The following is a 23,095-nucleotide window of genomic DNA, read 5'->3' as shown; positions in this document are numbered from 1 at the left end:
CCGAGGCCGCGGCGGCTAGGTGTGCCCGTGCACTCCACAAGAGCAGGTGCTGCCGGAGCGAACGCGTCAGAGTAGATGAGGAACAGCGGGCCGAGAAGGAAGACCGCCTGGAGCAGAAGAGGTGGCGCTGTGTGACGAGCGACTCTCCGGGAGGCGCGGCGAGGCTGACCCACAGCATCTCGGCCAATCTCGGTCAATCTCGGTCAATCTCGGTCAAGCCCGGGCCGCGAGGCAGGTCCAAGCCTGGAAGGCGATGAGGAAGAGGCCGACCAGTGCACGCGCAGGCTGGCCGTACTGCTTGTACGACTCGGCGTCCGACACAAACGCCTTGTAGAGCGGCCCGCGCGGCAGCAGCGTCCCGGCCTCCACTTGCTGCGTCGCGACGGGCGGTGGACGGCTCAGCGGGAGTCTCACCAGGCGTGGCCTCGCCGATCGCGCACGCTGGCACTTCGGGGCAGGCGGCGCGCACCCCGCGCACGCCGAGAGTGAGGGAGATGGCCGAGAAACCGAGGACGAGCGCCAGCGTCGCCGACTGCGCGTTGAGCTCGGGCAGCAGCGAGTCCAGCACCATCCGTAGTAGGGGGCCGAAGAGCTTCTCGCACAGCGTTATTTTCTGTACCGAGAGCCTTTTGTTGTGAAATTCTGTACCTGAGCCCGAGCGAAGCCGTAGTTCCTCTTCGGTCGCCTAGCCCCGGCGCCGTCTGTCGGACGCCTGCGTGTCACGAGTGCGAGCCGCTCGCGGTTCGTACGCCCGCTTGCGGCATGCGGGTTCAAGTGGCGACACAACATCGACATTTGATTTATTTTGTCTATAGGCAAATGTTGCAACACGACATCGACATTGGGTTTCTATAGTGTTTTGTACCTTCACGCGTGTGTTCGTGATAATGGGGAAAATTATTAAACACAAGAATGCGTGTGTTATGCACACATTACGTGGAATTCTGTCCTTAACTGCTTGGCGCGTTTGCGTCTGCAGCGGTGCAGCGCAGTCAGGCACATACATCGGCGCAACAACTATGCTCTATGGTCTATGCCAGGGCTAAACTGTTTGCAACACGGGCACGTACACATTTGAGTTTATTTATCGCAGGCAAATGTCGCGACAGGACACGACATCTACTTTATTTATTTCAGGCAAATGTTGCCGGGAATGTCGCCACATGTTCGGCAGGGCAACACGGAAGTGACAAGTTTCCAAACGGATTGCTCCCTGTCAGCCGCCCTGCGCGCCGCCCATGAATCACACACATCCCAGAGGCGCCTCCAGCACTGCTGCATGCGCAGAAGGTCTGTACGGCTTCTTCATGCTGACCTCCACACACGATGCGTCGGCTCGGCTGGTGCTTGACCGTGTGCGCTCCTTCTATCCCACGGTGCCAATTTACATCGTCGCGGACGCCGGCGGCGCCGATCTTTCGGACGTGTGCGTGGGTGCAGCACGCTGTGCTTTCCATTTTTCGCACACAAAGTTCGGTCACGAGTACCAGTCCCCGAACACAGCCGTGACAGCGGACACAATCGGCAAGATCGCTGCCATGTTCGAGCACATGGCCACTGCCTCGGCCTGGGGCGGTTGTGACTATACCATCTTCATCGAAGAGGATGTCTGGATGCAACGGCGCTTCTCGTTGAAGCATGCACCGCGAGCAGATGCCGTCTCGATGCACAACCCGTGGTACCCTCCCTTCTCGAGCGCGCTGCAGCAGTGGGTGCGCTCGAAGCCGGGTGCGGCGCCAATGGGCGTCGTGCGCGTCATGTTCGCCGGCACGGCGTGGCGAAGCGCGGCCTTGGTGGACGCCGTGCGCCGCGTGCTGCCGCACGTGGACTGGCGCGCGGCGAACGCGCTCGACCGTCGCGTGCCGCTCTGCTGGGACACAGTGCCGCCCGTGCTCTTGCCGCTCGCGGGCTACAACACGTCTTCCTGGGCGGGTGTCTGCGAGTTTGACAACGCCTTCAAACGTGCCTTCCACGCAAGCTGCAGCACGGCGCCGCTGCGGCACAAGTTCAACCCGGCGCGGGACCTGTACCGGCAGGCGGCCACCTCAGGAAATGTGAGTAGGAGGCAGAGGAGCTCACGCACCGGGTTACCCTTGTAATCGCGCCGCGTTACCCTTGCACGATCTCTCTTTGTCTGTCTTCCTTTCTCTCGACTTAAAGACCAAACCGTGTCTTATAGACGCAACTAGGACAAAACCACAAAGTGTTCAGTTTACCAACTAAACGTGGGTAGTGTCCATCATCGAAGGTAGGCCGGTCGCTCCCCCGTCTTTGGGCCCTGTTGAGTCGTTCCGGAAGTTGAAGTTGGCGCATCACAAAGAACCCAAATCCAACCCTGCCAACCGAGCAAGCCCATGTGGGACGCGAGGTCTTGCTCCACCTTCTCGGCGCTCGCGTCGCCCAACCTGAGAGCCTCATCCGCCATGCCGGGGCACATCTTGACCGGAGCCGGTCACATGTCCATCGTGCCCAAGACGGGGCACGGTCGACTCGACCGCGGCCGATGGCACCGGCCCAACGGCCGACCAAGATTTTACGCCTCCGAACGCCGGGCCGGTGAGGTGGCGGGTCGGGCGACACGGAAAATCGGTGGCTGACAACGACTTTTTGAGGCCATCGGTTTGAGGTCTGCAGACATTTTCTGGATGATCTCGCATTTCCCGAGGCGTAATCGCAGATCCAGACGGCCCAGCAGGTGGGCGCTGCAGGCGAGCCGCCTCACATCCTTCGCCCCCCCCGTCGCTCACGCTGCCTCTGAAGCACCGGACCACCCCCCCCGCGCCCAGGCGGCCTAGCTGCCGCGGGCTCCACCCACGCGGGCCACCATCAGCGCCGCCCGACGGCTCAGAACCTCTCTCTTTAGGTCCCACAAAAGGCGGCGAGCGAGCGGCGAGGCAGATGAATCGAGCTCTGGACGCATGCCGCGAGAGCTGTGAGGGTCGCAGCTCGGCCTCCATCTTGCCCGGTAGTGGCGCGTCGGCTTGCCGGCTCACGGGGGTCACTGCCCCTAGGTGCCGCCTCACCTCGCCTCTATGCACCCTTCACCCTCTAGCGCCTCACCCTGCCCGGTGCCGTGGTAGTGGCGGTGTCAGCCATGCTGGACCGGCGGCAGCGAGGCCGACGGGCGTGGCTGCGGCGACAACGGCGGCTTGGCCCGTGACGGCGACGGCGCTGACGGCAGAGCAGCTGCGGCCGGCACGGGCGGGTGCGGCCGAGCAGCGCGGCGCTCACAGCAGGCGGCCGGCGTGGCGGCGGCGACGGCGCCGCACGAGGAAGCGGTGGCGCAGCCGCGCATGACAGGTCCGGCGCGTGTCGAGCAGCGAGGTGGCGCGCCGCGCTGCCGACGCGCCCCCAGGCCGGAGGCGGCCGCCGCGTGCCGAGCCGCCGGCTGTTGGTGCTTACAGTCTGCGGCGGCGGCGCCGCCGCCGCCGTGGAGCGAGGCAGCGGCGGCGGCGGCGGCGGCGGCGGCGGCGGCGGGGGATGCGGCGGCTGCACGTTGTGCCTCGAGGCGTCGCTCGCGGCGCTGGTGCGGCGCGTGGTTGGCTGACGAGGTTGCGCGCGCACGGCGCTCGAGGGTGTAGTCACGTCCCTCGGCTCTCGCCACCGCTGTCGCCGCGCGCTCCGCGTTCGTTGTCGCCGGCGCTGCCCGCCTCGAGCCACTGCGGCCACTGCCGCGCGACGTTGCGCCGCGCCACGCTGGCCGTCGCTCTCTCGACGTTGTGGAGGAGGCTCTGTCCCACGTCGAGAGGAGGCGTTCCCGCGGTGATATTGACCCAGCTCTGTTGTCTCTAGGCTGCGTCGGCACGGGAGGCGCTGCGGGCGGGAAGGTGGAGCGGGCTGCGGAGCGGCAGATTAGTGGCAGTGGCGACGGGCGGGGCGGCAGCGAGCAGGGTGGCGAGTGAGACGTTGGAGAGGCGGGGCTGGGGAGGCTGGTGCCGGTGCCACTACAGGCGGTGCAGGTGCGGTGTGCTACTGTAGTGCTCGCTCACCGGAGCGAGCGCGGCGCTCGGACCGTCCTGGCAAGGGCCGCTGACCAGGACGGTCGCCAGGAGTCGGCTTGCACCGCGAGAGCGGCGAGGCGGGGGGAGAGGCCTGGTGAGGGTGTCAGCGGTGGTGCGTGTGTTAGTTAGGGGGAGAGGCGCGGGCCGGGGGAGCGGGAGGGGGTGGGGGGGTGGAAAATTTCGATACCCTAAGGTGCCCTGGTGATCCTGGGTTAGTATCGTCTCTTCTGAGCCCGCTCTTGATGGGTTGGAAGCGTTTTCATAGCGAATTCACGCCGATTTTGCCATACGGACGTCCCTGGCGCGCGCTCTTGAAGGCCTCATCCTGGGATGGTGCTCGCCAGCGTGAGTTCATACAGTGCTGCGAGCTGGCCTAAGGCCGGACCTTACGACGGTCCAGCGCTGGGCAGCGTGATGGCTCTTACTCGAGGCGCGACATGAGTGTACGAGGACCTCAACGTCTCGGTTTGGCGAACCAGCATGAGGAGCGGAGCCGCTGTAGCTCCTCCCTGCAGCTTGCGCGTCGCGTTTTGGCCAACGTCCCATCCACCGCGCATACTGCGGCGGCTCTCCAGCTCAAGAAGGCTGCGCTCGACCACCACATCGCCCGAGTCAGTGGTCCGGACGCCCCGCTGAGCCTCGCGCCGCAGTGCAGCCAGTTTGCGCGGCCGTGATGCGCGAACCGAACCGGTGCGATGTTGTTCGGCACTCTAGATGGCCTGAACATGCTTGCGTTCAAGTCTTGAGGTCTGCGCTTAAACTTGAAAATTTAATAAAATCGGGTCCGACCGGCCTATCGAAGGTCCAAACGCGGGTGGCCTTTAGGCTGTGGGCCTGAGAGCAGCCTGTGGAGGTAGAACCTCAGACGTGTCCCAGCACGGGAGCCGCCCCTCATCACCAGCGTGGTCTAGTCGTCCATGGGCTCGATGGCTGCGAACGAGTTCGATCGTGTTGTTCGTCGTCACCTCGGCTGTTGGCGCCGCCGCCGTGTGGAGGAGGAGCCAGAGGGACTCGAGGGTGTCGAGGAACTTCATCTTCGCATAGCTTGAAACCTTTTGCCCCTGCTATACGCACGCAACGCAGCACGCAACACGCAGCACACGCAGCACGCACAGCACGCAAATGCAGGGGCGCTGCGGTTTGCGTAATCCATGCATGCATGCGCATGTGGCCGCGAACACTGCATCAACGTACTCGTCGTAGCTGTCGTCGAACGGCTTGTCTAGTTGATAAAAGCGCTTCCAAGACAAGATGTAAAGAATTCTTTGACAGCCTTTCGACGGCGGTGGCCCGCCCGAGGTTCGCGCTGCAGCGCAGGCCTCCGTCGAGACGCGCCCCGCAACCCGAAGAAGTCACGAACAGCTGCGCCCGACGTCTGCCAGAGTTTCCAGGACCCGCGTGTGCTGGAGTGACACTGTCCACAGCACGACGATTCGCACGCCAAAGCGGCAGCAGTCGCTGCCCTGAGTGCACTTGCACTTGCTGCTATCGCGCAGCTCGCTGACGATGCAGGACGCGATGTTCGCGTCCGGAGAGGTCATCATGAGAACGGACGCCGCATTCGATCAGGCGGATGCCATACCTATCCGGCTTGGGATCATGTGCATGACCAAGAGGCCCGTGTTCCTGGAGACCTGGCTGGTATATCACGCCACAGTCTGCTGCGTGACGCGTTTCTACCTGCGCATAGAGGGTGCGCGCAGCAATGTCTGACCGATGTGTGTGCGCGCATGCACTGAGTGTGTGTCCGCCGCCGCAGACACGCCTGGGCTCAAAGACATGCTGGAGCGGCCGCCGTGGAATATGATGGTGAAAGCCGAGTTCCACGGGCCGACCCTGCGTGACTGGATCGGTCAGACCGAGCGGCAGATGCTACACTGTACAAACAGTATCAAAGAGGCGCGGCGTGACGGCATCACCCACCTCATGCACGTGGACGACGACGAGCTGCTGTACTGCCCCTCTGGCATTCCAGCGTTTTGGGCGGCGATGGAACGCGCGCAACGCGCGCGGCTCAGCCAGGGATCGACCAAGATCGGCCCACCGCCCATGATCGGCGACTTCCACCTGAGGAACCTCGAGGCGCTGGCGCCGACCGACCGCTGCAGCAACCCGTTCAGCGAGGTGAGCGCCTTCCGTCACCGCCCGCAGGACTACGGCGCCTACGGCGGCGCGCTTGGCAACGACGGCAAGAGCATCGGCGTGCTCGCGTGCCCTTGGCTCGCACCCAACGGCCCGCACCACTTCGCGACGTCATGGCCAGCCGCGATGGCGGGCAACGACAAAGGCACCTATGTGCTCGCATCAGCTGAGGCCGTCGTGCTTCACTTTGAGAGCGTCACCTACGAGCGGTGGCGCGACAAGTTCTGCGACTTTGCCATGCGCGTGCACGACGGCATGCTTCCCGACAAGAAGGTGGCGCCAGCCCCCGAGGGCGCACCACCAGGCCTCGAAGGCGCTCCACCACGCCAGCTTCCTCCCGCCCCGGACCTTGTCCAGGCTGGCGCCCAGCTGGGGCAGGTGAACGGCTTCACGAGCTTTTACAAAGAGTCGGTTCGTCGCCACCGCCGCGCGCTTCGTTTCGCTCGCCGCCCCCGGCCCCAACGCCGAAGCATCGCCACCGCGCCGCGGACTGGGTTGATGCACGCAGGTGTCGGCGTGCACGCGGCTCATGGAGGCACGCGGAGCTTATGGCGACGCCACGACGCTCGTTGGTCACGTCAGCCTGGCGGACACCGAAGAGCACGCGCGCGCCGTGTGGCGCAGGCATGCGTGCCCCTCTCACGCGTCCTCGCAGCGCACACCACGCCCGTCTCGCCGCACGCCCACACGGCAGATGGCGGCTCGCCCCGAGCGGGCTGCCGCCGCCGGTCAAGGGAGAGGCGCAGGTCGACACGGTCCGCGGCATCACCGTCATCCACCCGGCAGCGGCGGACTGTATCGTTCTGAACAGCGACGACGAGGGTAATCCCACCAGGCACGCGAGCGCTGTCGCGTGCGCGAGGGACGAGACCGGCAGCACGCAGCCCGCGCCATCGTCGCCGCCACCGACCACAGGAGCACCACCGCCGTCCGCCTCCGCGCCTGCCTCTGCGCCCGCTGCCCCGGACGAGACGCGCGACGCTGCTGCAGTGGCCGTCGAGAGTGGCGCGGCGGCGCTCGAGGTTGGCGCAGTGGCGCTCGAGGAGCTGCTCGACCATGCTGGTGGCTGGCGGGTGCGCGGCACCACCACCGACTCTACCTCCGACCCCAGGGCCTAGGCGGCCCGCCATGAAATCTAGCCGTGTGTGCTGGCGTCCGAGTCCCAGCGGGTTTTCACGTAACAAGTACTTACAAGCTGTGACAAAGGCACACACGTCCGTCCATCCATCGGTGCGTTGTGCCAGAGACGGCGCGCCAGAACACGCGTCCTGCCCCACTCCGCTAGAACGAGGTCCGACGGACGCCTGCTACAGGTGGATGCTGCGTCGCGCTCTTCTGACCTTTCAACTGGCCGGATGCGTCCTTGGTCAGAGTCCGACCGGGGACCGGTTCGGGCCGACAGTGCTCGGGGGCACTCCACCCATCGATGCACTGTGCCGTCCATTCTGCCAAGCCAAGACCCACGGCTGGGAGAAGCTGTGCACCTGGACAGGCTGCGGCATGTGCTCAGGATGCGCACTGCTCCAACAGCCTCAGCCCAACTGCAGCCCCTTTTGCGCCAGAAAAACCCACGGCTGGGAGAAGATTTGCACCTGGTCGGGCTGCGCAGGCTGCAGGGAGTGCGCCCCACGGCGATGGAACTCGGAACGGGGAGGGTGCCGTTATGAGGCGCCGCGGCAAGAGTGGGGAGGCTGCCAGTACCGGGCATGCGGCCCGACTCAGCTCTTCTCCAACTCGACCGCCAGCTACCGAGATGTCTCCATCGAGGTGTGCCAGGCGCTGTGCGCCGCTTCGCAATCGTGCTCGGCATTTGCATGGCACAGTGGCGGCGACGGGTGCAGTCTATATGGTACGCCAGCTCACGACTCCGCGACGGGCCCAGTCGTCTGGACAGACCCGACGACGGGGAAGGAGACGCACGCTAGCAGCACCTGCTATTTCCGCCCTGCGCCGCTGCCGTCGCCGGCCGAAGCGAGCTCCGGCGAAGAAGGCTCTGGCTCCGGGGAAGAAGGCTCCGGCGGCGCGGCGTGTCTCGTGCCAGCGCCGACCCAAGGTGGCAAGTCCTGCCAGGACGAGCCAGCCTCGTATGACGGCTTTGTGAGCGGCACCTCTCCCGCCCACATCCTTGAGACGTGCAGACAGATGTGCCGCGACGATCCCGCTTGCAACTACCTCTCCTTCTGGCAGCCGCTGCCGCGGAGCCTTGGCCGCAATGGGTGGTGCCGCCTCACGGCCTCGTGCGACAACCTCTGGCCGTCGAACGTGCTGCACGACATCTACGTGATCCCCAAGGCTTGCCTTTTCCGCCTTGCGCCGCCGCCGTCGCCGCCACGCCGCACGTCCTTCACGCCGCCCTTGCCCCCGCCGTCCCCGTCCTTGCCTGAGCCCACGCCACCGCCCCCGTCTTTGCCTGAAGAACCAACGACGCCGCCACCGACGCCACCGACGCCGGCGAGGCCACCGCCACCGTCGCCACCGCTGAGCGGTGATGACCTTGGTGACGGCGAATACGGCTCGGGCCAAGCGAGCTCCGGCGAAGAAGGCTCTGGCTCCGGGGAAGAAGGCTCTGGCTCCGGGGAAGAAGGCTCCGGCGGCGCGGCGTGTCTCGTGCCAGCGCCGACCCAAGGTGGCAAGTCCTGCCAGGACGAGCCAGCCTCGTATGACGGCTTTGTGAGCGGCACCTCTCCCGCCCACATCCTTGAGACGTGCAGACAGATGTGCCGCGACGATCCCGCTTGCTACTACCTCTCCTTCTGGCAGCCGCTGCCGCGGAGCCTTGGCCGCAATGGGTGGTGCCGCCTCACGGCCTCGTGCGACAACCTCTGGCCGTCGAACGTGCTGCACGACATCTACGTGATCCCCAAGGCTTGCCTTTTCCGCCTTGCGCCGCCGCCGTCGCCGCCACGCCGCACGTCCTTCACGCCGCCCTTGCCCCCGCCGTCCCCGTCCTTGCCAACGACGCCGCCACCGACACCACCGACGCCGGCGAGGCCGCCGCCACCGTCGCCACCGCTGAGCGGTGATGACCTTGGTGACGGCGAATACGGCTCGGGCGAAGCGAGCTCCGGCGAAGAAGGCTCTGGCTCCGGGGAAGAAGGCTCTGGCTCCGGGGAAGAAGGCTCCGGCGGCGCGGCGTGTCTCGTGCCAGCGCCGACCCAAGGTGGCAAGTCCTGCCAGGACGAGCCAGCCTCGTATGACGGCTTTGTGAGCGGCACCTCTCCCGCCCGCATCCTTGAGACGTGCAGACAGATGTGCCGCGACGATCCCGCTTGCTACTACCTCTCCTTCTGGCAGCCGCTGCCGCGGAGCCTTGGCCGCAATGCGTGGTGCCGCCTCACGGCCTCGTGCGACAACCTCTGGCCGTCGAACGTGCCGCACGACATCTACGTGATCCCCAAGGCTTGCCTTTTCCGCTCTGGCACCCTTGCGCCGCCACGTCCCACGTCCCCGCCGCCTGCCACGCCGCCAGCCTCACCCCCTCCGTCACCGACCCCATTGCCACCTCCCACGCCGCCGCCGTCTCCTCCGCCCTCGCCGCCGCCGCCGCCGCCGCCGCCCCCGTCCTCGCCTGAGCCCACGCCTCCGCCCCCGTTCTTGCCTGAGCACACGCCACTGCCCCCGACGCCACCGCTGCCGTCGCCCTCTCCACCGCCGTCGCCACCGCCGTCGCCGCCGCCCTCTCCTCCGCCGTCGCCGCCTCCGTCGCCACCACCGTCACCACCGCCCTCTCCTCCGCCTTCTCCGCCGCCGCCGCCTCCGACGCCACCGCCGCCGACGCCGCCGCCGCCAACGCCGCCGCCGCCGCCGCCAACGCCGCCGCCGTCGCCGCCGCCCTCGCCGCCGCCGCCGACGCCGCCGTCCCCGTCCTCGCCTGAGCCCACGCCTCCGCCCCCGTTCTTGCCTGAGCCCACGCCGCTGCCCCCGACGCCACCGCCGCCGTCGCCCTCTCCACCGCCGTCGCCACCACCGTCGCCGCCGTCCTCTCCGCCGCTGTTGCCGCCACCGTTGCAGCCGCCGCCGACGCCGCCGCCCCCGTCCTTGCCCGAGCCCACGCCGCCGCCCCCTTCCTTGCCTGGACCAACGCCGCCGCCCCCGACGCCACCGCCGCCGTCGCCACCGCTGAGCGGTGATGACCTTGGTGACGCACCGTTGCAGCCGCCGCCGCCGCCGCCGCCCCCGTCCTTGCCCGAGCCCACGCCGCCGCCCCCTTCCTTGCCTGAGCCAATGCCGCCGCCCCCGACGCCACCGCCGCCGTCGCCACCGCCCTCACCTCCACCTTTGCCGCCACCCTCACCTCTTACACAGAAGGCGCTTGTCTTCACCGGGACCTCAGGCTGCTACGTCGACCTGCCCAACATTGGCGGTGTGAGCACGTTTGCCGCCTTCACCATCGAGCTATGGCTCAAAATGAGCAGCACGGCCGGCGACGGGGGCGGCGATCCCATCGCTCTGTGGCTCGACATTGTCAGCGTCCGTCCGGCGAGCTCCAACAGGGTGAGAGTCGACGCAGTGTACGATCGCACGGGCGGCACAGGCGACCTGTACTGGTCGGATTGCACGAGCACGACGCTGAGTGTGGGAGTCTGGTACCATCTCGCCATCTCCGTTGCCTCGCGATCCAGCTATCCGCAGGTGTACCTCGACGGCAGCCTGCAGTCGTGCAAGAATGGCGTCAGCAGCCACGGCGGCACCTACCACGCGGATCTCATCGGCGCGCACTCTGTCAGTAACGCGAACACGGCGACCACGTCCCCCGGCGGCGGCTACCGCTTCCGGGGCGAGATGACCGACATCCGCATCTGGAGCGTCGCGCGCACGTCGTCGCAGATCGCCGATAACATGCGGGCCCTGGTCCCGAGTGCAGAGGCAGGCCTCGAGGCCAACTTTCTCTTCAGCGACGACACCGGCGTCTCCGGCTCCGTGTGTAACGACGCGGTCGGCAGCTACTCCGGCCAGTATGTTGGCACGTGCACCGTCCGCGATTATGCGCCGCTGTGGCCACCTTCGACGCCGCCACCGCCACCACCGCCCTCGCCGCCGCCTCCGTCTCCACCCCCGCCCTCGCCGCCGCCGCTGTGGCTCCTCGGGACCGCGTCTAGCTATGGGCCCAGCGAGCCATACGTCCATGGCAATTTGACGGATTTGCTTGCACCGCCGCCGTCGCCACCGCTGAGCGGTGATGACATTGGTGACGGCGAACACGGCTCGGGCGAAGCGAGCTCCGGGGAAGAATTGCTTGCACCGCCGCCGTCGCCACCGCTGAGCGGTGATGACATTGGTGACGGCGAACACGGCTCGGGCGAAGCGAGCTCCGGGGAAGAAGGCTCTGGCTCCGGGGAAGAGGGCTCTGGCTTAGGGTAGAAGCGCAGGATGACTCGAGATGACCTCCCCGGTCTCGTGTATTATTTGACGCGCAGCTGCACCTGCAGCCTGGGCTGCAGCTTTCGCCACACTCGCACACATTGGCATGTGCGTACAGTTTGTGAGGAGAAAGAGGGGGGGGGGGGGGAAGATAGATCTCGAGCGCGCATGTACCTCCGCCTGGCGTGAATCGTGATCGCGAAGAGTAGGAAGAGGTGGCTGCTCGCGCATGCATATATGACCCCCGGCCCGGTCCCGCCTCATCTCGATCGCCGGGGACCGCGCTCCAGCCTCCACGCGCGCCGGGGCCCCGGTGGCCATTTCGAGACATATTCGCAAAGAACGCTAGCTACATGGGAGGGCTTCGTGAAGGGTGGATTGAAAAACAGTCGAACAAAGAAGAGGCGGCGGGAGGAACCGGCAGAGGGGATGCTCGGATGCAGTGACGTGACACGCTGACACCCCCCCTCACACTACTCTCACACACACACACACACGCACGCACACACACACACACACACACACACACACACACACACACACACACACACACACACACACACACACACACACACACACACACACACACACACCGCTCACTCACGCGCACCGGGCCTTGCACTTTGAATGCCGTGGGGCTCCTGTCGTTAGACGTGGAGACGCGAGGGTTGCCCCCTTTGCCCCAACACCTCGTGTGTGTGGAGAAGTTTACCTTACCTGTACCTTACGCCCCGGTGGGCGCGGCGCTTTTCCTGACATGAGAGGATTTATGAGCCGAGAAAACGGGAGGAGCCGAGCATGCGGAGCGAGACTGAATGCTTGTGGCTCTACACTTGGCCGCGAGGTTCACCTTCTCCCCGAGCCCTAGGTCCACTGCCCACCTCAGTGGCCCCAACAATTGTGAGACGGTGTATCGTGTATGTGTCCGCACATTGCGGCAGTCTCCGCGGCCGGTTCCCACATCCCAGGTTCACCCGGTATCTGAGCTCTGACCTCGCTGTCCCCGTGTCCCGCTCTCAGCTCTCACTCCACGGCCACTCACACCAGTCACACCAGTCACCTCTGTGGCCGTGATCCGTGTTCCCGAATCGCGGGTGGCCGCGAAGTACCGCAACCGGACCGGCCCAGAGGCAGAGCTTGTCACAAAAGAAAAAAGCGAGGAATTCTCTTGCCAACAACATAGCCTTCCCACTAGCTCCTCCACGGCATCTCGAGCCCTGCGTGCACGGCATGGTCAGCCCTTGCCAACGAGCTGCTGGGGGTCCCTCTGCTCCAGCTCCAGCTCCTTCTGCTCAAGCTGTGCGGCGAGGGGAAGGACATTTGGTCGGTTGTTGCGTGGGCGGCGGCTCGTGGCCCGTTTCGCACACACACACACACACACACACACACACACACACACACACACACACACACACACACACACACACACACACACACAGAGAGAGAGAGAGAGAGAGGGAGAGAGAGAGAGAGAGAGAGAGAGAGAGAGAGAGAGAGAGAGAGAGAGAGAGAGCGGGTGAGGCGAGCGGCGACACCTCCTCGCTCAGCTTGTCGCAGTCGAGGTTGGCCAGCGTCACCATGTCAACAAGCAGCTCCACCTTGAGCTTGAGCAGGTTGACCTCGGAGCGCAGCGCCGTGTTCTCGCCCGCGAGCTGCGCATTCTCGCTCGAGAGCCGCTTCGCCTCCTCCTACAGCCCCGCCACAACCAGCCCTCAGCCGCGGGTGCGCCTCGGTCGCGTGCGCTGACTCGGTGGCTGGCTGTGCTCCTGCGCTGCCGCCGACGCCTGCGCCGAAGATTCTGCAGTGCTCTGCTCTCCGCCAGCGCTCGTCCAGGCGCCGTCGGAAAAGGTCAGCGAGGTCGAGCCGAGCGTCAGGGTGACCTGCCGAGCCAAGCGTGCGATCGGTCAGGGAGCGCAGTGGCGCGACGTCGGCGCCGAGGCGCGGGGCGGGGTGTGCCGGCTCCACAACAGTCTCCTCGAGCCGGTTGGACTCGACGTCGGCGGCGGAGGAGGCGGCCGAATCGGCCTTGCTGGAGCGCTTGAAGGAGTTGGTCGCCTTGACCGACTTGGCGATCGAGCTGAACCGTCCCATTATTGCTGCGGGAAGCCGCTGGCCAACTGGTGCCCCCCGGGGCAGCCTCTCAACGGGCGCTGAGGAAGAAGAAAACGCGCTGCCAGCCATGCCTACCCCAAATCGGCGCTCGGCATTTCTGCTCTGGCAGCTCCTCGTGGCCGTCGCCGGCGCGCTGATCTTGCACGCTGCGCCCAGACCTCTCCGGCACGCCTTGCGGGCGAAGAGTCTGTGCTCTGCGGTGTCGCCCACGCAAGGGGACACCATCCGTGTGACGGCCGACGTGGCTGTCAAGGGCAGGAGCGCCAAGGGTCTGACGGGCACGGTCCTGAAGGTGTTCGGCGAGGGCGACGACGCCACCGACGACTGGGGCGCGTGCTGCGAGCTCGCGTGGGGAGAGCCCACCATCACGGCAAGGCTGCAGCGCAAGGTGACGGGCTACTTCGATTTCCGCGAGCTGACGCTCCTCCACCGCGACCAGGCGCGGGTCGCAGCCTTCGAGGCGAGGGAGCGCGAGCGGTGGCGAGCTGTGTACGACGAGGATTGGACCCCGCCTGCTCACCGTGAGCTAGTGGAGGGGGACCGGGTGCAGGTTGTGGCCGACGTCGCGGTCAAGGGGTACGCGAGCGCGAGAGGCATGCAGGGCGTCGTCGCGAACGTGTGGGCCGAGTGTGAGACCGACGCCGCGTGCTGCTGCAACGAGCTGGCCACAGCGCCCGTCACAGTCGAGCTCGAGCCCGAAGAGGAGGGGGAGCTGATTGGCTACTTTTGCTCGGAGGAGGTGGAGGTGCTTGATGGCGCCGCCGCTGGGTAGGGGCAGTGGACACGGCTAGCTTCCTTGTGAAGGCGCGCCGCCAGCATCTCTGTTTTTCTCAGCCTTTCGAAAGCCGTGTACGCACACACACGACACAGCTCGAGCGCACGCACTCTGACTCTCACACGCGCTCATCTCTGCGGTGCGCTCGACGCTCCTGCTCACATCACAACCTCTCTCTTGCCCTCTCCTGACGGCCACCCTCAATCGCGTAACAGAGGGGCTTATTTGGCGATCGTGCGCGAAACTACATCCGTGATCGAAAGTACAATAGCCCTATCACAAAAGGTTTGAGGATAGCTAGATAGTAGCTAGGCCGTGGGATCCGGAAGGCTCCCACAGGCATTTTAGAAGTGGTGCGGTGGCGAAGCGGTAAAACTGCGTCGGCGCCGGGCCTTGCGGCTCGGTCAATCGACGGACGGAAGGAGGCAATACTCTCCGTGGCGGGGTTGGGATGGCGGGGGGGTGGCGTGAAAAATCCTCGGGCAGAAGCTCTCATGCGGAAGAGGTCCACGCCCGCCCTTGGCTGTCGTGTCGCGGTCGGTGCTGCAGCCTGCGCTCCCAGTGATCGCGCTTCCACGTAGGGACCGTTGAGAACCCGCTTTGGGGGCTCTCATCAGCGCCCGAGTCGTGCTCTGTCGGAGCCGCGAGCGTGGCAGCGAGCTCCTCCAGCGCGCCAGCCGCGGCTGAATTTTTTCTCTTGTGGTGCTTGGCTGGCGCAGCGGGCATCAGCAGCAGTGCCAGCAGCAGCATCCTCAGCTGCCGACGCGCCGCAACCCAAGCAGCAGCAGTGTCGGCGTGCTGTGCTCCGATGTGTCGGCGTCCCGAGCAATTGAGGGATCGGCGCTTGCATCTGCGGATCCCCGTTTGGGGTTTCCGATTCTCACACCTCTCCGAGCTTTGTACAGCAGGGGACGCACGTCGAAGGTGTTCGGCCGAGCTCGCCAACTTCGAAGCAAATCTCGCCCGCGTGCGTCCCCCTGCTGGCCCAAGCTCGGAGAGAGAGATTTTTAGCAATACCAAACAACTCTAACTGGAGGCGCACTTGGCCTGTATGTATGTACAAGCAAGGGTTTCCTCGCACCCTACCTGGTTTCCTTTCCATGTTTCCTGCTAGTTTCCCTACAGCACCCTCTAGTTTCCTGGGGAAACTCCACGGGAAAATACCGGGCCGGCGGACGGGCGCAACGAGAGGATCGCCCAGAGTTTTCTCAACCAGATAGCAGGCACTGGCCAGCCGCAACACCACGACGGGGCTTCGGGCGAGAGCGTGGTACTCCAGCAAAACGCAAGGTGGAAGCCGAGCCGAGAGTGGGACGCGAGCAAAGGCAACCTACAACCTTCACTGGCGCCCAATTCGGAGGACGAAGTCTGAGGCTGTTTTGGGGCCAAAATCAGCAAAATCGGCAAAATACCGGGTATTTTGCGGGTATACCTGACAAACCCCGAGGGTATCGTGCCGATTTCCTCAATTTTGCCTCAGATTTTGCCCCAGAATAGCTCTCAGACTCAGGGAAACTCGCGAGTTTCCCGAGGGAAACTCGAGAGAAACAGAATGGAGCACCAATGCAAACACCCCCTGCGCTCTGGTTTCCCTGGAAACTTCCGGAAACGCAAAGTGCTGGGGACCCTCTGGTTTCCCTCTGGGTTGCCGGAAACCCTTGCACAGGCCAAAGGCACACAAAGATTCGAAACCCGCATACACTGAAAAGATGGCGAAGAAAGAGGCAGACTCAGCTGCTCCCGGGACGAGGGAGGTGTGCTGTCGCAGAGCATCGTGTTCACGTTCACCAGCATTCCCCTATCCCCTTTCCCCATACACCCCACACAGACCCACCCGCCACCCCACCCATTATACATGGAAAAATTCTTTTCTGGCGATGTCCACCCCGCCGCGCCGCCGCTTGCGCCGCCTCGCCCCCGCCGCCACCGCCGCGGCCGCGCGAGACACGCCGCCGCCCGCCCGCCTCCTCGACCTCCCCACGGCGCTCCTCGAGCACGTCCTCTCTCGCTGCGACAGCCCCCTAGACATCGCTCGCGCCGCGGGCATCTCGCGCGTCTTTCACGCCTCGCTTGCGGAGGAGGCCATCCGCTTGTGGGCGCAAGAGCGCGGCTTCGAGCTGCCGGCGCAGCCAGAGGGCGAGGGCTGCGCCGTGCGGTGGCTGTGCTTTGCAGCGCTGCTGTGCGAGTCCAACCCGCCGGCGAGGGCGGCGGCAGGCCATCAGCACAGCGTTTTCATCGACGGCGAGGGGCGGCTATCGTCGTGCGGCTGCCCGCCGGGCTGGAACCCAGCCCTGCTCGGCCACGGCGAGGGCGTGTCGCGGCTCAACACGCCGACCCGCCTCCCGTCAACGCTGGGCGGCGAGCGCGCCGTGAGCGTGTCGGCTGGCGCTGCGCACAGCTTCGCCATCACCGCCGACGGCGCTGTCTGGAGCTGGGGCCGGGGATCCTTTGGCGAGCTGGGCCACGGCGACGAGCAGCACCAGTGGCAGCCAAAGAAGATCGAGGCCTTTGCTGGCCAGCGCGTCGTCGTTGTGTCGGCTGGAGTCGACCACAGCGTCGCCATCACCTCCGACGGAGCTGTCTGGAGCTGGGGCTTTGGAGACGTCGGCCGGTTGGGCCACGGCGACGAGCAGAACCAGCTGCTGCCAAAGAGGATCGAGGCCTTTGCTGGCCAGCGTGTCTTCGCTGTGTCGGCTGGAGGCAACCACAACCTCGCCCTCACCGCCGACGGCAGCGTCTGGAGCTGGGGTAGTGGAAGCTTTGGCCGGCTGGGCCACGGCGACCATCAGTGGCAGCCGCTGCCCAAGAAGATCGAGGCCTTTGCTGGGCGGCGCGTGATCGCTGTGCTGGCTGGAAGCAGCCACAGCCTCGCAATCACCACCGACGGCGCTGTCTGGAGCTGGGGTCATGGAGGCTACAGCCGGCTGGGCCACGGCGACCTGCAGAGCCAGCTGCTGCCCAGGAAGGTCGAGGCTTTTGCTGGCCAGCGCGTCGTCGCTGTGTCGGCTGGAGGTCTGCACAGCCTCGCCATCACCGCCGACGGTGCTGTCTGGAGCTGGGGCTTTGGAGGCTTTGGCCAGCTGGGCCACGGCGACACGCAGGGCCAGCTGCTGCCCAAGAAGATCGAGGCCTTTGCTCGCCAGCGCGTCGTCGCTGTGTCGGCTGGGAACAGCCACAGCATCGCCCGCACCGCCGACGGCGCCGTCTTCACCTGGGGTCAGGGCGGCCACGGCCGCCTAGGCCACGGAGAGGATGTGTCGAACCAGCTGCTGCCCAAGAAGGTCGAGGCGTGGGCGCCGGAGCGCTTGGGGGTATGAGGGCGCGGCTGGCAACAAAACGAATCGCGGGTCGGCTCTGTTCAGATGCCGCACCCGCTTCTTGCACTCCTCCTGCTGTACGCGTGCGCCGACCCCTTTGAGGCCGACCCGGAGTCGCGTGCGATATGGACTTGCTGCTGATGCTGATCGGTGCGCAGACGCGGTGCGAGATGAGAGCGGGATTGTTTGGCGCGTGGAACAATAAAAACGTCTGTCCTCCTCCCAGCCCTTGTTTCATGTTTGGGAATGGGATGTCCGCCCTCCGTTTTCTGTTTCTTTCTGGGGAAAAAGCCCGTTCAGAACTCGGCCGCCGCCCTCGGCTTCGAGCTCACCCTCGACCCTCGTGATCTCGCGCCCGGCGCTCCTCGGGTCGGCCGCCATTGCGGTCGGCACCACCACCTCCTCCCGCCCCCCCGCAGCCACTGCCGCGCGGCGCCAATGCAACCGACCCCCCCCTCCTTCCCCGACCCCGCCCTAAACGCCCCCGACAGCGAAGCCCGCGCCGCGCGCGGCACCACCACCGACTCTACCTCCGACCCCAGGGCCTAGGCGGCCCGCCATGAAATCTAGCCGTGTGTGCTGGCGTCCGGGTCCCAGCGGGTTTTCACGTAACAAGAACACACATCAACCTGCCTCCTGAAAGGGCGTAGACTATCTAGATACCGGGGGGACCCGGGGGGGGTGGTGGGGGGACGCTCCTGTGAGATAGAGCTGCTTCAGAATGAATTCCTAGGGCAAGCTGTCGTCACGGGGATGCTGTCGTCGATCGCTCTCCCGCTGATTGTGCTTTGCACAGGCTCCGATGCGAGCCAGGTGGGGGACGTGGAGGGCGTGGAGGCCACCCCACCTGCCCCGGAAGGGGCACGCTTCCGGCTGCGCCCGCTCCTCCTCGCCGTGCCGAATCCACACGCGAACCCACGCGACCGGCCGGGCACCTGGAACGGCCAATCGGGGCAGGACAGGACCGTCCATGCCCTGATGCCGTCAGATGGGATGGGCAATCGCCACCGATTCTTCATCGACTTGGCGGCGAACGAATGGCGAAGGAACTCCAACACGCGTGCGCTTGAGCGCGACTACAACTGGGAGGGCCTGTGCATCGAGGCTAACCCCTCGCTGCACGCGAGCCTCCTTTCTCAGAGAAACTGCACCGTCGTCGGAGCCGCCGTTGCGAGCACTGAGGAAATGGTGCGCTTCACCCCTCGAGGGGTGTATGGTGGAATCGTCGGTAAGGGCATGCGCAACTCCAAGGCGCACGATGAGGACGTGATTGAGATGAGGACAGTGCCGTTTTGGCGCATCCTCGAGCAGACAAAGGCACCGAAGACGATCGACTACATGTCGCTCGATGTTGAGGCGCGAGCTCCTCCACCCCCAGACCGCACCCTCAGGAGCCGCATCCTTGCCCTCACCCTTTCCCTTTGCCAATTTCAGGGGGCGGAGAGTCTCGTGATGGCCTCGTTCCCATGGGACGCGTACTCCATCTCCGTGCTCACCGTCGAAAATCCCAAGGAGGACCTCGTCCAGGCACTCGAGGCGCACGGCTACGTGTGGCAGTGCAACCACGGCCATTACGGCGACGAGATGTGGCTCTCGCGGAGGGCCCTCGAGTTCAAGCACGTCCAGCGGGCGCTTGCGCGGGGCATCCATAACTGCACTCACGACCCCAACAACGGCAAGCGGGTCCAGAGGAAGTGCGATTGCGTGCCGCCGCCGGAGCCCTAATCGCTAGCGATGTGGGTTGTGGCTCTTCAGGAAGAGGCGTAAGTAGTATACGCAGCTCACTGTGTCGTGGACTCGAACATACACTCATGGCCTGACGACGGTGCGCTCATGACGCTAGGGAGGGTGTAGAGGATGTAGAGTGTAGAGCGCTACGGGGGAAGGACCGTGAGTTGAGGAAACCCGGGGACGCGACCCACCTCGCCACAGCCGGTGGAGCCGGTCCCGCGCCCCGACCGAGACGGACGCGCTGGGCCGCTGCCGCTTCGCGACGCGTGGGCAATCTGGCTCTTCCTCGCTCACGTGATTGCGGTTGTGTGGGTTGGTTCACCTCATGAATTCTCGCCACCGGACACTCACCTCTCCTCCCGCTCAGGCCGCGGCTGGATCTCGGAAGCTCGCCTGACGGCGGCACTGACGGTCTCGCCCGCCCCTCCCGGCGCAGCCGCAGCAGCCGCCAGCGCGGAAACGTCGTTCGGATTTCTCCACCGCTGCATCCCCTCGTCGGCAGCGGTGCCCGCCGGCTCGCACGGCCCATCGTCGTCTGCGCAGCGCAGCGTCCACTTGAAGCCGAGCGAGAGCTCTCCGGAGAGGAGCACTGCGTGCGGGTGGTGGGCGGGCAGCACGAAGAGGTCGCCGTCCGCAATGGTGGCGTGCCAGCCGTGCGCGAGCGGCGAGAAGAAGGCGTGCACCAGGTTGTGCAGCAGGTTGGAGGCGCGCAGGTGCGGCAGCGCGGCGCCCTGCGGAAGGAGGCGCCAGGTCAGACGTCACCGACGGCGTGGTCGGGCGATGGTGGGCAGCCGTCGCAAGCAGGAGCTGGCACGGCATTCAGTGAGGGTGCAAGGCCCCATTCAAGGTGGGTGAGCGGACCTCGCCCTCCCCGGCGACGGCGGCACCGTAGAGCGGGCCGAGGGAGGGCGCGAGCAGCGGCGCGTCCTCGTGCGACACGGCCCAGACGTGCTTCTCGCCAGAGACCTGCAGCAAGTATGGCCGAAGTGTGGCCGAGGTGTGGCCGAGGTGTGGCCGAAGTGTGGCCGAAGTGTGGCCGAAGTGTGGCCGAAGTGTGGCCGAAGTGTGGCCGAAGTGTGGCCGAGGTGCGGCCGAGGTGCGGCCGAGGTGTGGCCGAGGTGCGGCCTCCCGCCGGAGACCTGCAAGAGCGCCGACGTGAGGCCGTGGTAGTCGTTGTGCAGCGGGTAGCCTAGGGTTCGGGTACCGTGAGGGTAGGGTATTGGTTGGGGTTCCGTGGGGGTAGGGGAGGCGTGCAGCGGATGGCCCATGCTGCCGTCGGTGCCGAGGTGGATGTACCCGCCTACGTGGCGAGTACCACACCTCCAGAGTATCGAACCCAGTGTGGGTTCAGTCCCGTGGGCGGTGCGGTAGCAACGCTGCGCCTACGTGGTGAGTGCGCCAACCTCGGGGCGGGATACGGCAAGTATCTCCCCATATCTCCCCATATCTCCCCATATCTCGGGGCGGGATACGGCAAGTCTCGTGCCGTGTGTTCAGAGCACCGCGCGAATACAAGAGGCAGCGGATACAGCCGACTACGGCCGAATAGTTCCGAGTGCGTGCCCTCTCGGAAGAGTTGCGTGCTCCGCTCCTACGTGCGTGCACGCCTCCGGTCCAGTCGAAGAGGGAGGGGGTCCCCAGCAGCGAAGAGAGCTCCCCCTCCCACGCGGGGCAGAAGGCCGCGATCGCGTTGTCGTAGAGGTAGGGCGACGCGGTCATCGTCTCGAGGAGGAGGCCTAGCGGCCGGTAGAGCCACGGGCGCAGCAGCCAGCGGTAGGGCGTGGAGCGCTGCAGCGAGGCGGACGGGCGGAGGAGGTGGAGGATGAGAGACAGCCGAGAGACAGCCGAGAGACAGCCGAGAGACAGCCGAGAGACAGCCGAGAGAGGGCAGAGAGGCGCCTGCAGCGAGGCGGACGGGCGGAGAAGGTCGAGGAAGGAATGGAGCTCGTGCACGTGCGCCTGCTCCTCCTCGTACTCGTCCACCGACCGGTACCCCGCGAGCCGCAGAGGCGACGAGAGGAGCGAGAGCGCCCAGCGCGCCGCCCACGGGCAAGAGCGGAAGAAGGTTCGCTCCGCCGGCGATCCTAGCCGGAACCGCGAGCGGCCGCACCTCGCCCTCAGCCTCCCCGCCCAGTCGATGTCGGCGGGCAAGCGCGCTGCGCCGCGCACCACGAAGGGTGTGCCGTTGCGGAGCCGCGCGCCGAAGGCGGCACGGGAGAGGCTCGAGGCGGCCACCTCTTCCGCCGGGAGCAGCGACGGCGAGCGGTCGAAGAGGAGCCTCCGCACTACGCTGCACCACGACCTCTCCCCCGCCCGGACAGAGGCGGCGACGGCGCCGAGGGCGGCGGCGGACGAGCTCCCCACCAACACGCCCGGCGCCGCCGCCAGCAGTAGCCACGCCAGGCTCGAGCCGCAACGCGGCCACGCCGGCCGCGGCTCCGCGCCGCTGAGCGGCTCCGCGCCGTTGAGGGACGGGCGTCGAGTCAATCGGAGCGCCTTCCCGCAGAGCACGAGCGCCGCCAGCGTGACGCCGAGCGTGAGCGCGAGGGCCGGACCGGCCGCGCCCGGTGAGGCCTCGTACCGCGCCGTCAGCCACGGACCCGGACCTGCCGGGCGGGTGGCGTTTGCGCTAGCCACGGCGGCAACGCGCAGCTGCTGCTGGCCTCGCAGTGCGACGGCGGGCACACGCAGGACGCTGCACGCCGTGGTCGTGCCTCCCTGCACCTCGGCGTTGCCGGAGCAGCCGATCAGGCGGAGGGCGTCACACTGACCGCTCACGGCATACAGGTCAGCACCGACGCCGTCCGGATCGCAGCCACGGAGGAGGAGGTCTGCCGATGCGTCGTCCCGAGGTGGAAGCAGGTACCAGAGCGTCTTGCCGGCGGGCGGGGCGCCACAACGGCCGCCGGCCAGCCGCTCGAGCGTCTCACGCGACTCCGGGTTGGGCATCACCTTGCTGAAGTTGAGCTGGACTCCATACTCGGCGTAGCTGAGCGCAGTGTCGGCGGCGCTGAGACGAAAGAAGGCGCCCGCGCTCGGGCAGTTGCCCATATACGTGCAATATATGTGTGTACATGAATTTGCGGCAGCTGCTCAGACCACGCCCAAGCCGACGGCTGAGGCCGAAATCGGTTCACACCTGCTCTTGCAGGTGTGAACACAAAGGATTCGCTGTATCTACTCAGCTGCTCCGCTTACACTTACCTGTGAGGTGTGTGAACGATATCGGTGTCGAAACACCAGCCCGACGCTCACTAGAGCTCAAACGGGGTAGCGCAGCTGTGAGCGCTTTGAGCCATCCCCGTTTATTCCCCTGGTGTGGTTCTCGAGGTTCTCGAGGTGGATATCCTTTGGCCGTAGCGAGGATTGGTGTGACGCGATCCACGCAGGCGTGTTTTCTGGCGGCCGACCGTCAGTGCACGGAGTTGCCCCTTCTCCGACTGCCCCGGCTAGTTCACGAGTTTCGCGGGAGTGACCCCATGCGTCAAACCCGAGACCTAGCGCGGGTGGATTGGAGGGGGCTCGCCCCGTTCCTCCCCATCGGGCCGCATAAGCGGCCACGCACGCCTCGCAGATTCGTTTCTCGCGCCTGGGTCAGGCGCGCGGGGCATCCCCCGGGTCGCTCGACCAGCGATCCGAAGAGTGGCCGCTATGCG

General features: G+C 66.0%; 5 protein-coding genes across 5 annotated transcripts; 2 read left to right on the top strand and 3 right to left on the bottom strand.

The window, feature by feature from the left end:
- Nucleotides 1-12,738: 12,738 nt before the first annotated feature.
- Nucleotides 12,739-13,595, bottom strand: EMIHUDRAFT_235733 (hypothetical protein; the record flags this gene model as incomplete). The annotated part of the gene is made up of 3 exons (XM_005779880.1): nt 12,739-12,801; nt 13,040-13,192; nt 13,431-13,595. The coding sequence occupies 3 exons, from the start codon at nt 13,593-13,595 to the stop codon at nt 12,739-12,741; spliced, it is 381 nt and encodes a 126-aa protein (XP_005779937.1).
- Nucleotides 13,596-13,683: 88 nt separating this feature from the next.
- On the top strand, nt 13,684-14,388 carry EMIHUDRAFT_114604 (hypothetical protein; the record flags this gene model as incomplete). Its single annotated transcript, XM_005779879.1, has 1 exon — nt 13,684-14,388. The coding sequence occupies one exon, from the start codon at nt 13,684-13,686 to the stop codon at nt 14,386-14,388; it is 705 nt and encodes a 234-aa protein (XP_005779936.1).
- A 347-nt stretch (nt 14,389-14,735) lies between these two features.
- Nucleotides 14,736-15,141, bottom strand: EMIHUDRAFT_235731 (hypothetical protein; the record flags this gene model as incomplete). The annotated part of the gene is made up of 2 exons (XM_005779878.1): nt 14,736-14,783; nt 14,977-15,141. The coding sequence occupies 2 exons, from the start codon at nt 15,139-15,141 to the stop codon at nt 14,736-14,738; spliced, it is 213 nt and encodes a 70-aa protein (XP_005779935.1).
- Nucleotides 15,142-18,686: 3,545 nt separating this feature from the next.
- Nucleotides 18,687-19,433, top strand: EMIHUDRAFT_235730 (hypothetical protein; the record flags this gene model as incomplete). Its single annotated transcript, XM_005779877.1, has 1 exon — nt 18,687-19,433. One exon carries the CDS (start codon nt 18,687-18,689, stop codon nt 19,431-19,433), a length of 747 nt encoding a protein of 248 aa, XP_005779934.1.
- A 353-nt stretch (nt 19,434-19,786) lies between these two features.
- On the bottom strand, nt 19,787-20,258 carry EMIHUDRAFT_235729 (hypothetical protein; the record flags this gene model as incomplete). Its single annotated transcript, XM_005779876.1, has 2 exons — nt 19,787-20,170; nt 20,202-20,258. 2 exons carry the CDS (start codon nt 20,256-20,258, stop codon nt 19,787-19,789), a joined length of 441 nt encoding a protein of 146 aa, XP_005779933.1.
- Between the last annotated feature and the right edge of the window lie 2,837 nt (nt 20,259-23,095).

Source organism: Emiliania huxleyi (assembly GCF_000372725.1).
Source record: "Emiliania huxleyi CCMP1516 unplaced genomic scaffold EMIHUscaffold_224, whole genome shotgun sequence".
Taxonomy (NCBI): Eukaryota; Haptophyta; order Isochrysidales; family Noelaerhabdaceae; genus Emiliania; species Emiliania huxleyi.
Note: the sequence above shows the minus strand (reverse complement) of the source record. Positions and strands in the feature narration are given on the sequence as shown.